Source organism: Arvicanthis niloticus, chromosome 1 (assembly GCF_011762505.2).
Source record: "Arvicanthis niloticus isolate mArvNil1 chromosome 1, mArvNil1.pat.X, whole genome shotgun sequence".
Taxonomy (NCBI): Eukaryota; Metazoa; Chordata; class Mammalia; order Rodentia; family Muridae; genus Arvicanthis; species Arvicanthis niloticus.
The window spans coordinates 152385867-152401459 of NC_047658.1; the positions used below are offsets into that span (position 1 = coordinate 152385867).

The following is a 15593-nucleotide window of genomic DNA, read 5'->3' on the forward strand; positions in this document are numbered from 1 at the left end:
AAAAGAAAAAGAAAAAGAAAGAAAGAAATGGTTCTGAGAGTGTGTTCAGTACTAGAGCCATGATTCCCTGATTCAGATTCTCCTAGGTTACCTCCTAACTATATAGACTCCTAACCCTTCCCACTACTAAATCAGACTGTTAGAATAAAGACTAGGAGTCTACATTTTTCCTATTGAGATACAGTCTGTTTATCTGGCTATCCACAGCTGAAGAGTGAGTCCTACATTTTTAACAATCGCTCCAGATCACTGGATCCTAACTGCCCCCAAAGACACTTGTCAATGTCTAAAGACATTTCTAGTTGTCCTAACCAGGAGAAAACCCAGTGGAGTCCACTGAATAGAGACCAGGGGTACTGCTAAGCACCCTACAATGTACAGGAAACCCTCTCCAACAAGGAAGGACCCACCTCAGTATGCCAATAGTGAACGACAAGGTTAACAAGCCCTATTCCAGAAATTCTATAAAGCTTGAGAAGGGCTCATCTAAACTGGGTTCCTGACACGTGCTTGTAATTCCAGCATTAATGTGGTAGCAAGAAAATCAAGTGTTCAAAGTCCTCCTCAGCTACATAATGAATTTGAGCACCTATACACCCAACATTGAGAACTGAACCACCTCACATTCACATTCTGTGAGAGACCTGTTCAAAAAAATATATAAATATCAGTGTCAGGTATCCACACCTGACATGCGGGCATAGGTACAGGTATGTAAAACATCAGGTGTTACATGGTGTGTCTGTAACTGGAACATTCAAGAGGCTGAAGTAGGAGCGTCACTGCCAGATCAAGACCAGCCCAAGCTACATGTCAAGAGTCTGTCTCAAAATACAAACAAAATGGGGCTGGACAGATGGCTCAGCAGTTAAGAGCACTGGCTGCTCTTCCAGAGGTCCTAAGTTCAATTCCCAGCAACCACATGGTGGCTCACAACCATCTGTGATGGGATCTGATGCCCTCTTCTGGTGTGTCTGAAGAGAGCAACAGTATACTCACATAAAATAAATAAATCTTTAAAGAAAGAAAAAGTCAACTTTTCATGGTCATTTTTAACAATCATTCCAAGTCAGTGGTTCTCAGAGGAGACAATTTTGCCCTGACCCATTCATTCACCCAACACCCAAGAGAAACAACACATTTATAAACCTGGCTCTCCTAAAAGTGTCCTGGTTACTACAGATAAAAGGGTTTAAAAAAAAAAAAAAAAGTAAGCAAAGCCAGGAGTGTAGGCTTTGCCTGGCTACAGCCCATTCCAAAGAGACCCTGAGTTCTATTCCTAACACTGAGAAAACAAAAATCTTTAATCATCTGCTTCCTATACTCTTCTGCAAGACCCACCACACGCATCACTAAGAAAATGTAGGCTTTGCTACCTCTGCAAGCAACTCTCCCTTTCACGCTTCCTCCCGTCTGAAAGCCCATGGACTTACCCTCACAGGATCTCTTGGCACAGGTTCTCTGACCAGCACAGACAATATTCCCCTGCTTCCAGCCCAAAGATTGGTAAGCAAGTATGGAACACCTTCTGTTTTACCCCATCTCTACGGCTATTCACACCATGCTGTAACCAACTGAGCTAACCATCCAGCTATGGCTGGTTACTCCAAGTCTTTCTTCAAAATGAAAACAGAGTAGATCCAAATTCTATTTGTTTGTTTGGTTTGTGTTTTGTTTTGCTTTGTTTTGTTCAGGGGTGGGGGGGCATGTCAAGACAGGCCATCCTGTGTATACTGGGGGGCGCATGTCAAGACAGGCCATCCTGTGTGTACTGGCCATCCTGGAACTCGCTTTGTAGGCCAGGCTGGCCTCAACTCAGAGATCCACCTGCCTTTGCCTCCTGAGTGCCGGGATAAAGGCATGTGCCACCATGCCCAGTTTAGCCTGTGTTCTTGAAGCCATCGCCCCGAATGAATCCCTTTACTGAGCCAGGACAGAACACCCCTTCCATGCTGTCACTGCTGTTCTTTCACTTCCTGGATGTGAAGTCTTCAGTCAGTCCTCCTTATCTTCAGAGCACTGCTTCCGTCTTGTGGGAGGTGATATATGCTAACACTACTGAGAAGTTACTATGCATGGCACTATTCTCTGTGCTTTAAATACTCTGTATTTATACTTTACAATAATCAGATAAGCACTACTCTCATAACTTTATATGAATTTTACTTTGCTCAAAATAACACAGCTGGCAAATAGTAAAGACACTAAATGTTCCTCTCTGGTAACCATCCGCTCTATTAGAGCCAAGAGATGGCAAGTAAAGGCGGCTGCAATAAAGCCTGACAACCTGAGCTGGATCCCCATGTCGGAAGGAGAACTGACTCCCACCAGTTGTCTTCTGACCTTCATATAGTACAGCATGAAAGCACCCACAGACAGGAACACATACAAACATAATAAATAAATAAATATATATATATATATATATATATATACATAAAATATACATAATTTAAATATATTTTAAAATAATGTATTGTGAGTGTAGAAGGTCAGGTTCTAGAAATAGTAAATTATTAAAAAGCAGACTGAGTGAGTTACAACCTTAGGGAGTGAGTGGGCAATGCTTAAAACTGAATACAGGACTTTGAACACACAGAAACACTCTACAGCGGAGCTGCATCTTCAGACCTTATAATTCTAAGTCCAAACTAAACCATAAAATCAAAATTCCCACTTTATCCAAAAAAGTCTAACTCAAGATGACATTAAAAAAAAAAATCACTGTCTCTATTTTCTTGATAAGCACAGAATCAGACTAAGCACATGAGCCAATATATGTCAGTGTCCTAATTTCATGTATGCTGTAAGCAGTGCTTACTTCAGACTGTATTTAGTCTGTATTTAAAAGCAGAAGTAGGGGATAGTAAGATGGCTCAATGGGGAAAGCTGAGTTCAGCTTTCCCTGCCAAGCCCAAGGACCTGAGTTCAATTCCAGAAACCCTCAAGGTAGAAGGAGAAAACCAGGCAGAGAAAGTTGTCCTTTGACCTCCACATGCATGCCATGACACATAAGTACTGACACACATAACACATAAAATAAATAAAAGCAGAAGTAGCTGGTGGTACATGTCTTTAATTCCAGCACTTGGGAGGTAGGAGGATCTCTGAGTTCAAGGCCAGCCTGGTCTACAGAGTAAGTTCCAGGACAGCCACAAGTGGACTATCTTCAAAGAAATGAATTTTGATTTGTCAGTGTTAAAGTGTTGTGCCCGGCAGAGGCAGGCGGATTTCTGAGTTCGAGGCCAGCCTGGTCTACAGAGTGAGTTCCAGGATAGCCAGGACTACACAGAGAAACCCTGTCTCGGAAAAAAAAAAGAAAGAAAGAAAGAAAGAAAGTTTATATCCTCATATAACAAATTTAATGATCAATCCAGACTGCATGAGATCCTGCTTCAAAAAAACAAACAAAAATTTTAAAAGGTAGAGGTAGCTAGAGAGATGGCTCAGCAGACATGAGAATTTGAGTTCTAATCCCCAACACTCACATAAAAAGCTGGGTAAGGCTACACACATATCTCTAACACCAGCACCATGAAGGACAAAGTCTGAAGGATCACTGGGGCTTGCTGGCTGCAAATCTAGCTCCAGATTCAGTGAAAGACCCTGTCTCAAGGTAATAGGGCAGACTGATAGGACACCCAATATCCTTGTCTGGCCTCCGTTAACACAGGAATAAATACACACAAAAATAAATAAATAAATAAATAAATAAATACAATAAACTGAAGGAAGAGGGTTTCAAAGAATAGCTCTGATGGCCAAGTGTGTGCCTTGCAAAAGGCCCTAAGTTCCAGGGGATTGGACGCCCTCATACAGACATACACGCAGGCAAAACACCAATACACATGAAATGAAAAATAAAGACAAAAATAATTAAAAAGAAGAATAGTGGGTCCTCAGCTGGGTGGTGGTAGCACACACCTTTAATCCCAACGCTCAGGAGGCAGAGGCAGGTGGATCTCTGTGAGTTTGAAGCCAGCCTAGTTCACAGACCCAGTTCCAGGACAGTCAAGGCTACACAGAGAAACCCTGTCTCTAAAAATAAAATTAAATAGATAAAATAAATTTAAACAGGAGGACCAGGGCTCAATTCATAGTGCCCTCATGGCAGCTCATAGTCGTTTGTAGCTCCAGTTACAAGGGATCTGATGCTCTCTTCTGGTCTATGTAGACACCAGGCATACATACGGTACACAGAGACAAACAAGCAGCATACATACACATGAAATCATAGTTTGGATTTTCTTAAGTTTCAGTGGCTTCCTACCCTCCTTTCAATCTCACCTCTAGACAATTTCCCAACATTTCTGACCTCCACATAAATTCCATATTGGTTTTCCCCCTTCAACTTTATGCCATGTCTCTGCAAAGGCTGTTCTCTCCAACACAGATGCCTCATTGTGAAAGCCCCTACTTAACCTTCAACATGTAGTTCACACATATCTTCCCTTCATGCTGGACAAATGCCTTCACACAGATATGTAACACACACCCTGAGCTAAGGTCAGTCTAAGTCAGTGCTCAATAGTGAGTGCTGAAGTAACAGCTACCCCTCACATATCCTGAACCCATTTGTTATTTGGTCATATTTTCCAAGTTTTATGGATTCCTAAACTGTGCTGTGTGAAACCCCAAATTCTGGGTTGGTTTCTGTTGTTATTTTTCCTCATTTTTATGGTTTTTTTTTTTTTTTTTTTTTTTAAGATTTATTTATATGAGTATACTGTAGCTACAGGTGTCTTCACACACACCAGAAGAGGGCATCAGATCCCATTACAGATGGTTGTGAGCCACCATGTGGTTGCTGGGAATTGAACCCAGGACCTGTGGAAGAGCAGACAATGCTCTTAACCACCATCTCTCCAGCCCCGTGCTATTGCTTTTTAATATGTGTGTTTGTGTCTTATGTGGGTGTGTGTTCAAGTGCAGGCACCCACAGAAGCCAGTTACAGGTAGCTGTGAGCCAGGAGCTACCTAGCGTGGGAGCTGAAAACCACATTTGGGTCTTCTGAAAGAGTAAGTGTTCTTAAACCTCTGAGCCAACAAGGCATCCCAAATGTTGAGTTCTGAGTTATCTAGGGTTTGTTTTCATTTTTGGTGTTTTTTAGTACTAAGCTGTTCAGGCTTGCCTTGATTGAACTCAATGTGTTATCTCTGTAAGTTCAAGGCCAGCTTAGTCTACAAAGATCGCTAACAGCAAAAACTACACAGAGAAACCCTGTCTCAAAAAAAAAAATAAATTTAAACATGACAAGGTGCAGTAGCTGTCCTAAGAACACATTAAAGGCTTAAAATGAGAACTCCCTTGACTATCCTAAGAGGAGTTATCAAATCCCTTGTTAGATCTACTATCTTGAAATCCTTCACTTGGAAAATGACTACACATACACATCCAGTCAGTCAAAAACATACCAAAGATAATTCCAAGTCACTCGGTGCTAAACCATGGGCAGGCGACAAGCCTAGCATGGTGGAGTACACTGAAATCACAGCATTTGAGAAAGAGAACCAGAAGAATCTTTATGAGTTTGAGGTTAGCCTGGTCTACATAGCTAGTTCTGAACCAGCCAGGGACTGTAGCGCTATGCATCATGGCTCTAACACTAACCACGTTTAAGCATCAAGCTTGCCCTATTTTGCAAGGAAAATACACTTAAGTTTAAAACTTTTTCTAGTAAAGAAGAGTTGGGGAGGTCCCGATAGTCCTGCAACATTTTATTAGGACATGGCTGAATTCAGTACCACTGTTCCATTCGCCAGGGACAACTTCCCCAGTGACTGACTGTCTTTCTTCGTCATACCAGGGAAGGGATGGGTTTCCCGGCTTGCACCCACTCATCCCGTGAAAGCGCAGTGGGTTTATTAACTCTGCAAAAAGTGGGTGCAAAGGACTGAAGACGCAGGACCCGGCCCTTCCAGGGCATCTGAACACTTCACGGGGACCGGCCTCTCTCGAAGGAGCACTCTCCTCCAAGAGCTGACCCGCTCCGGGTCAGCCCAGCGCTGGGGTCATAGGTCAGCGCCTCGCCCGCCCCGAGGCCCCAGCGGAACCTCTGGGGGGCAGGATCAAGCCGGTAGCGGGCGTTCGAAGGCAGCGAGGAGCATCCTGAGGTCCCAGGCCCGACCCTCCCGCCGCGGGCAGCCCGAGCAACCGCAGCCCTCCCTCTGCCCTGTCACCCGTGTCTCCGCGGCAGACTCAGGCCCCGCCCCCAGGGCCGCCTCTGGGTCCAGGCCTAGTAGGGCGGACCCGCAGAGGTGGGCCAGGTCCGAGGACCCGGCCGGGCCCGCGCCGCTTACCGAGCCCCCGGCTTCTCTAGCACCCTAGCAGCTCGCAGGCCTGCTCGCTCCCGACTCCGGCGACGCCGCCACCGCTCGGGATTCACCGGCGCGTTCCCGACCTTCCGACACTTTTCCCTAGTCCGCCGCGCCCCGCCGGGTCCTAAAACCCTCCTCTCCTCAGGTTCTTTCACGCTCTCTTCCTGAAGCGGGCTCAGACCACGATTCCCAGCAAGCATCGCAAAAACTACAACTCCCAACAGACACCGCGAGAGAATTAGCCCTTCACCTGAAGTCACTAGCTTTAAATCTGCTATAGTAGAGGTTTGTTGTTGTTGCTGTTGTTGTTGCTGTTGTTGTTGTTGTTATTGATGATGATGATGATGATGATGATGATGATGATGATGATGGATGATGATGATGATGATGGATGATGATGATGATGATGGTGATGATGGTGATGGTGGATGGATGGTGGTGGTGATGATGATGGTGATGTTTGATGGTGATGTTTGATGGTGATGTTTGATGGTGATGATGGTGATGATGATGTTGTTGTCTTAAATTCTGACCAGCCTACAACCGAATCTTATGGAGGCATTTTCTCATTTAGGATTCCCTTCTCTCAGATGATTCTTCCTGTCTCAAGCTGACAAAAAAATTAGCCAGCACAGGTGATAGAAGCTGCAATCTAATAGAATATAATGTAGATAACCAAGCGTGATGCTTCACTTCTGTTAATCCCAGCCCTTCAGAACTAGAGATAGGAGGATCAGAGGTTCAAGATTAACTCCATCTTTACAGCGAATTCAAGGGCAGGCTGTGCTACAAGAGTTTCTATCTTTTTTTAGGTTTTCCAAGACAAAGTTTCTCTATGTAGCCCTGGCTGTCCTGAAACTTGCTCTGTAGACCAAGCTGGCCTCAAACTCAGATCCACCAGCCTCTGCCTCCCAAGTGCTGGGATTAAGGATGTGTACCACCACCACTTAGAAAGAGATCCTATCAGCAAATACGGTTTACCAGTTAAGAGCATTGGCTGTTTTCACAGAGGACCCAAGTTCAATTCCCAACACTCATGTGACAGCTCACAACTGCCTGTAACTCCCATCCTGAGACCATCTCTGGCCTCTATAGGCACCAGGCACACACAAAGTACACATAGATAAAGGCAAAGCACCAATACACATTTTTAAAAATCAAATAAGGGGGCTGGATAAATGGCTCAGCGATTAAGAGCACTGACTGCTCTTCCAGAGGTCCTGAGTTCAATTCCCAGCAACCACATAGTGGCTCACAACCATCTGTAATGGGATTCAATGCCTTCTTCTGGTGTGTCTGATTACAGCTACAGTGTACTCATATAAATAAATAAGCCTTAAAAAAAAATCAAATAAGGGGAGAGACAAAGAGAAGGAAATGGAAAAGAAGGAGAAAGGGAGGGGAAAGGAAGGAATCCTGCCTTGAGTAGTCAGGGTAAATGAGGACATGATTAGAATTTAGTGATTAAAGGTAACCAGACAGTGGTGGTGCATGCCTTTAATCCCAGCACCCTGAAAGCAGAAATAGGAAGATCTCTGGGAGTTCTGGGCCATCCTGATCTACAGAGCAAGTCCCAGGACAGCCAGGACTACACAGAGAAACCTTGTCTTAAAAACAAACAAACAAAAAGATAAAAAGAGACCTATGGCAACAAGAGCCACTGGAGGAAAAACTATTTTAGGCAGGAAGATGATATTAAGGGCACATTAGGATCAAAATGTCTGTGAGATGTCCAGACAGAAGTATCTAGTAGACCGCTAGATACTGTTCATTGGTACTCAGCCCAGCTACTAGATTGTAGCTAAATGATACTTTAGAGCCATTGGCGTGAAAGTAATGGCTTAAGCCAAGAAAAGGGGGCTGGCCTAGGAATGGGGAAGAAGATGAACCAGGCTGTCAAATGCCTCAGAGGAAAAAGGAAATAGACATATCTTTGGAGCTGTGTGTGGTGTCACAGACTTGTGATACCAATACTGGGGATGTTGAGGCAGAAGAATGCAGAGAGTACACAGATAGGCTACAAAGTAAGTTCAATGTTAGCCTGAGCTACAAAAGGGAGACCTGCTTGAAAATTCAGAGACTGGAGGGATGACTCAGCTGTTAAGAATACTTGGTGAGCCAGACAGTGGTGGCACCAGCATTTGGGAGACAGAGGAAGGCAGATACTGAATTTGAAGACAGCCTGATGGTCTACACAGTGAGTTCCAGGATAGCCAGGGCCACATAAAGAAACTCTGCCTCAAAAACAAGAACAAAAACAAAACAAAAAAAGAATTCTTGAGGCTCTTGCAGAGGACTTGAGTTGGATTCTCAACAACATCAGACAGTTCACAATTCGCTGTAACTTCAAGGGAACCTGCACACATATGACATACATTTGCATAGATGTGCACATACATTAAAAAAAATCAAGGCTAGAGACATGGCTCAGTAGTTAAGAGCACTTGCTGTGCAGGGCAGTGGTGGCGCACGCCTTTAATCCCAGCACTTGGGAGGCAGAAGCAGGCCGGTTTCTGAGTTGGAGGCCAGACTGGTCTACAGAGTGAGTTCCAGGACAGGCAGAGCTACACAGAGAAACCCTGTCTCGGAAAAAAAAAAAAAAAAAAAAAAAAAAGAGTACTTGCTGCTGAGTTCCAGAGGCCTTAATTCAGTTTCTAGCACTCACTATCAGATGGCCGACAACCACCTGTAACCCCAGCCCCAGGGAGGTATAGTGTCCTCTGCTGGGGGGTGTGATGTCCTCTTCTGGCTTCATTAAGCACCCACACACATGTGGCATACACACATTCACACATTAAAATAAATCTTTAAGATTTTAATTTCTATTTCTGTGTGTTGTGTGCCACCTGTGTGTGGCTGGTTGACTGGACAGGCCTGAAGAGAGGGTCTGATTTCCTGTAGCTAGAGTTGCAGGCACTTGTGAGCTGCCTGATGAGGGTACTGAGAACCAAATTCAGGTTCCCTTGAAAAACAGTGTTCTCAATGGCTGAACCATCTCTTCAAAACCCCAAAATCAAAATAAATCTTTTTAAAAAAAATGTCCCCTTTCCCAAAGCAGGGGAAGCTTACAAATAACTCAGTATTTTTGGAGCAGGGAATGGTCATTCATGCAGAGACGAGAGCAACACCTTATAATTCCAGTATTTGGGAAGCTGAGACAGAGGAATTGTTAAGGGATCAAGGACAACCCAGGCTACAGAATGAGAATTTGTCTCAAAAAATGTAATACTTAAGGAGCTGAGGAAATACCTCAGTTGGTGAGTACAGACTTTCAGTAATGCTGCTGAGCCTGTCACCACTCTAGTTGGCAGTGTGAGCCTGGGAGAGCCAGCCGGCCTGAAGATGGGGTGAACTTAAGTTTTATGCCATAGCCAACTTTATTCAGTGCATCAGACAATTTATACTCTAAGGGTTAAAAGGAGTCAGCTAAGTAAAGCGTACAGTCCCAAGGAACACCGCATGTGGCAAAGCATGTTTTCCACAGAAGCATATAAACAAGTAACAATACACAGTTGTAATCAACAGTACAAGTTAATTTACTCCTCTCCGATACAGGTGGGAAGGGTGCAGAAGCACATTCCAAGAACAACCCACGTTATGAAGGACCAGAGGTTACAAGAGTCTTGTTTACTTGGAGTTTTCCCACAAGGCCTCAGCTCCTCACACAGCTTCACCTGTGAACCGTGCTCTGACACCTGAGTTAGATCCTTGACCCCTGCCTCAGTCACTGTGCTATTGCTGTAAAGAGAGAGATACCACAACCACAGCAACTCTTATAAAAGAAAACATTTAACTGGGGGCTTGTTTACAGTTTCACTCCATTATCACCATTAGCAGAAAGCATGGTGGTGCACCTGGCACTGTAGCTAACTAAGCGCTACATCCCATCCGAAGGCAGAGAGAGAGCCTGGGCCTGGCATGGGGTTTTGAAATCTCAAAGCCCACTGCCAGTGACACACTTCCTCCAAGGAGGCCATACATAACTAATCCTAATTCTTCCCAAGTAGTGCCACTCCCTCATGACTAAGTATTCAAATGTATGAGTCTGTGGGAGACCATTCTTATTCAGACCACCACAGGACCCATGCAGTAGAAGGCAAAATTGTTGACTCCGCCCAGCCCCATCCAGCTCCTAAAGTTGTCCTCTGGCCTCCATATGGGTGTTGTGGCATATGCCCATAATATTGCACGCACACAGACACACAGACTCACACACAATTTAATATAACTTAAAATTTTAATAAAGAAGGCAATGGACAGAAACAAAGTATAATCATATGTATGTGTGAAAATGCCTGCAATAGCTCAGTCAATAAAGTGTGTACCACAAAAGCTTAAGACGCTAATTCTATTCGCAATGCTTGGTATTAGCAGTTTGAGCCTCTAATCCCAGCGTGGGAGACTGGAGCAAGAGGATCTCTGGAGTTCATTGGCTGGCTAGCACAACCTAATGGGTGAGAGGTCCTAGTGAATGAAGTTGTCTCAAAACAATGTAGACAGATGGCTTCTGAGGAAAGACACCGAGGCTGACCTCTGGCCTCCACAGGTGCACGCAGGAATATGGAGGAGGGGGATGTTATAATGAGATTCATTACTTTGTGTGCTAACTTCAAATTTAAAACATATATATAAAGACCAGGGGTGGAGTGGCGAACTACTTTAATCACCGCACTTGGGAGGCAGAGACGGGTGGACCTCTGAATTCGTGGCCAATCTGGTATACATACACAGTGAGTGGAGGGTTAACCTTACAGGTTTTCCACTAAATATCCAGGAGGTTGAGATTTGTTATTTTGCTCAGGGCTGATATAGTGTTAGTACTCAACCACAAATAAGGTGAAAGAGCGAGCATTAGAAAGAAGGGACGCTTTGACACATCCTCACAATGCCTAGGGAACTTGAGTCCGGAGCCCGGGACCCTGGGGTGCTTTGGGTGCTCCGGATGCTCCTCCCTAGGAGATCTTCCCGCAGCCCCGCCCACAGCGTGCAGCGCTTGCGGGGCGTGCCCTGGGGCAATTCCGGACCTCGCCTGGCGGGGCGGGGCCGGGCGGAGTCAGCATTCAGTCAAGGGCTTGGCTCACCTCATTCACCAGAGACGGAAGTGTCAGCCCTGCACTCCCCCGGGTACCACGGACTAGCAGCCAGGCCTCGCCCCACTGGGCGATCAGGCCTTGGCAAGCTCCTGCGCCAGAGGCGTCATGAAGCGTGCAGGAACTCTGCGCCTACTTTCGGATCTGAGCAACTTCACCGGCGCGGCCCGGCTCCGCGAGCTGTTGTCTGGGGACCCAGCTGTCCTAGTCCGCTGCAGCCCTGACGGCCGCCACTTGCTGCTATTAAGACCCCCGGGATCGCCCGCCCCGCAACTTCTAGTGGCTGTGCGTGGGCCGGGCCTGCCGCTGGAGCGTGCCTGGCCGGAGGGCGACCCTTCGCCGCTGGACGCCTTTTTCGTGCCGTGGCTGGCGCGACCCGCGCTGATCTTGGTATGGGAAAGTGGCCTAGCAGAGGTATGGGGTGTGGGGATGGAGCCTGGATGGAAGCTACTTCAGAGCACTGAGTTGTGTCCGGCTGGTGGAGCCCGCGTGATGGCCGTGGCAGCAACCCGAGGCCGCCTAGTTTGGTGCGAGGAGCGTCAGCCTGGCGTTGAGGACCAACCAGAGCAGCTTCCAGTGGACTTCAACCACTGTGTGTGCGTCAAGACCCTGGAGACCAGTGGGGAGGCTGGCACCAAACTAGGCTGCACCCACATCCTGCTGCACCACTGCCCCTCTTTTGGGCTGATAGCCTCTCGCAAGGACCTCTTCCTGGTGCCTACTACCACCACTTGGCCTGGTGTGGCCCATGTTCTGCTCATCTGGAGCCCAAGCAAGGGAAAGGTAATAGTTGCTGCCCCATCTCTTGGTCTTTCTCACAGTAAAAGCCTGAATCCCAAACAAGGGGATACTTGGGACTTTCGGATCCTGCTTCGAGGTCTTCCTGGATTCCTGTCCCCCAGGGAGCCACTGGCGGTACACACTTGGGCCCCATCTTCGAAGGGCTTATTGTTGCTTGACTTGAAAGGTAAGGTGAGCCTAGTGCACTGCCATGGTGGTACTCGAACCGTGGGAATCCTGCAGGAGGCCCCTGTGGGCCTAGAAGGCTCTGCAGCCCTGGGAACATTTCACGGCACTTTAGCCTGTGTCCTGGGCTCCACCTTGGAACTACTGGACATGAGCAGTGGGCAGCTGTTGGAAAGGAAGGTTCTCAGTACAGACAGAGTACATCTGCTGGAGCCTCCAGCCCCTGGCATGAAGAATGAGGAAGAGTTGGAGCCCCGAGGAGCTCTCCGTTTGCTTTCAGCCTTGGGTCTCTTTTGTGTGTGTTGGGAAGCTCCCCAAGGCCTTGAGCTGCCCTCAGACAAGGATCTGGTGTTTGAGGAGGCTTGTGGGTACTACCAGCGTCGGAGCCTTCGAGGTACCCAGCTTACCCCAGAAGAGCTGAGACACAACAGCATGTTTCGGGCTCCTCAGGCCTTGGCCTCCATCCTCCAGGGCCACCTGCCCCCGTCTACACTGTTGACCACCCTGAGGGCTGAGCTTCGAGATTATCGGAGTATAGAACAGCTCAAGGCCCAGCTGGTGGCTGGGGATGATGAAGAGGCCGGCTGGACTGAGTTAGCGGAGCATGAGGTGACACGCCTGCTGAGAACGCAGTTGACAGGAGAACAGCTGGCCCAGTTGAACACCATCTTCCAAGCCCTTCCTACTGCAGCTTGGAGTGCTACCCTCCAGGCCCTGCAGCTCCAGCCAGATAGGAGTGGCAGGCTGAGGTCCCAAGCACCCCCAGATGTATGGAAGAAGGTACTAAGGGCCCCAACGGCTGGAAAGGAACACCCCAATGGAATACTGCCGCCCTTTGAACTCCTGTGTCAGTGCCTAGGCCAGCTAGAGCCTCAGTGGCTCCCCCCATTTGTGAAACTGGCACAGCAACAGGGTGGTCCAGGCTGGGGGGCTGAAGGCCCCAGTCTGCCCCTTTATCGCCGAGCCCTGACAGTGCTAGGTGAGGAAGGGAAGAGACCCGAGGCTCTAGAACTCGAGTTGCTTCTGGGCAGTGGGCGACCCAAAGCTGTGCTGCAAGCTATAAGACAGCTGATAAAGAAGGAACAGTGGGAACGGGCTCTGGAGGCCGGCCTGGCCCTGGACTCCTCCAGCCCCTTGCTTCGAAGTGAGATCTTTAAGCTGCTGCTGGCTGAGTTTGCCCAGCACCGCCGCCTCGATGCACACCTCCCTCTCCTCTGTCGCCTGTGCCCGCCAGAAGTGGCTCCAGATGAGCTCCTGCTTCTACTGAGGACACATCTCCCAGATGATGTGGGAGCCACCCCTTTCCCTGAGCCTGGAGCAGAGCCCCCTCTCACAGTCGGCTTGGTCAGAGCCCTGCTAGAACAGACTGGAGCTCAAGGAAGGCCCTCTGGCCCAGTTCAAAGCACCTATGAGGACATCCTATGGGATTCAGGCACTCCACCCCCTACCCCACCTCGTGGACCTACTACTAATCTCCAGGCGTCAGACCTCCCAGGAAAGGAAGCCTGGGTCCCATCTGGACAGGGGCTCGGTGCAGCTGACATGGGAGTTCATTCGTAGAGCACAGAGATGCACAGGGAAGGGTACCCAGAGTTGGAAAGCACAAAGGTGGAACTTGTGTGTGCAATACTGTCTGTTGTAGAACAATTTTTAAAATACATATGCAAATACCAAGTATATTCACAGGTTTTATTTATTTATTTATTTTTGTGCATGTTAGTTTTGAACAACTAAGGGTTGCAGTTAATAGAGGGAATGGTTGAATCTGGATCTCGTGCATAAATCAGCCACTTCAGGGCATGAAAACAATCATCATGAGTGTTTCCCATGTGCTAGGAAACCTGTGGACCTTTATAGAATCTCGCGTTTAATGCTTCTCATAACTCCACTGGTGAAGTATTAATATCTCTGATTTTCTAGAGGGAAGAAATAGCTGGCTAGAAAGATTAAAGAGCTTGGCCAAGTATATCAAAACATAGAGGCTTTAACATGTGAGCCATCTCACTCCATAGCCCAGCAGTGCCTGCCCATCTGGACCTTCACAACCTCCTTACCTAGTGCTGGCTTCTCTAGGACATCAAGGAAAGGACTCCAGGGAGCTGCAGCTTTGTTTACCTGGGTCTCCTCTGCCCTTGGCTGAGCCCATGCTTACTTTCCCCCAGGTTTTCTTGAACAGCCCCTGGTTTATACAGACAGGGGAGTTGTCTGTAGAGCCCCAGACTAGCAATAAAATGAGTCACTGCTGGGGAGGTGGGGCGGACAGACAGATGGACTACAAAGCTCTTGAGATGGACTCATACTTCTGGTGACTCCCTAAGCCAAGAAATAGCAGCAGCAACCAAGTTCTTGTTTCTCTGGATCTGTTAACAAGACCCCTCTAAAGAGGCTGTGGTCTCTGCCCACTTCTACCCAAGTAGCCTCTTATAGTAGAATTTTCTAGGGGCTTGCTACACCCCTTTTGCTTCCAATTAACTTCAGGGTGTTTCTCCACCTTCTGCAACCTATTCTAGCTCCCAAATAATAGACACAGAGATCTGGTATTTTTATTAACAAACTGCAAGCCTAAGCTGGGCCGGTTCTGAGCTATTCTAACCATCTAAGAGAGCTATATCCCAACCACAGGCCTGGTGTTACTTGCTTTTAGTCTGTCCTTGGCTCCCTTTTAGTCTGTCTACCTTCATGGAAAACTCACTCCCTTGGTGACCTATTCATCATGACTCCCTCTGAACCCTCTACCTCATGGCCCTCTTCCCTTCCTTCCTCAAGGTGCCCTCCTCCCCAGGACACATACCCCCACACCCAAGTCAATTGTCCCTCCCTATTCTCTTCTGCCCAGATCATTGGCTGATCAGCTCTTTATTGACCAATCAGAAGGTACTGGAGAAGAATGTTTACAAAATACTGAGACAGGTGATGCTTTATAAAAATAACAATACCAAAGTCTGGCCTGTACTCAACTCCTTGCCAGTGTAGAAATCAGTATTTGAATAATACAAAAACAACCTTTATGTGGTACACAAGAAGATTATCCCATGAGTGGAGAGAGATCAGATGGTTAATAGCACTGACTGTTCTTCTAGAGGTTCTGAGTTCAATTCTCAGCAACCACATGATGGCTCACAACCATCTGTAATGAGATCCAATGCACTCTTCTGGTGTGTCTGAAGTGTACTACAGTGTACTCATATACATAAATCTTGATTGATAGATAGATAGATA

General features: G+C 47.1%; 2 protein-coding genes across 5 annotated transcripts in view; one reads left to right on the forward strand and one right to left on the reverse strand.

Moving 5' to 3' along the window:
* Armh3 (armadillo like helical domain containing 3) overlaps positions 1 to 6484 on the reverse strand; it is a 167842-nt gene extending 161358 nt beyond the window's left edge. Inside the window, exon 1 of one of the 4 annotated variants that reach the window (XM_034520481.2) lies at positions 6301 to 6484. The gene's annotated coding sequence lies outside the window, so the exon portion shown is untranslated. The remainder of the gene's footprint in view (positions 1 to 6300) is intronic. The other 3 variants (XM_076922898.1, XM_076922908.1, XM_076922924.1) reach the window with 3 other exon arrangements.
* A 4500-nt stretch (positions 6485 to 10984) lies between these two features.
* On the forward strand, positions 10985 to 14047 carry Hps6 (HPS6 biogenesis of lysosomal organelles complex 2 subunit 3). Its single transcript, XM_034521556.2, has one exon. It carries the CDS (start codon positions 11517 to 11519, stop codon positions 13932 to 13934), a length of 2418 nt encoding a protein of 805 aa, XP_034377447.1. The 5' UTR covers positions 10985 to 11516; the 3' UTR covers positions 13935 to 14047.
* Positions 14048 to 15593: the final 1546 nt, after the last annotated feature.

What these genes read in the sequence shown, in the direction of transcription:
- Hps6 (XM_034521556.2), top strand. Translation starts at nt 11,517, where the DNA reads ATGAAGCGTGCAGGAACTCTGCGCCTACTTTCGGATCTGAGCAACTTC.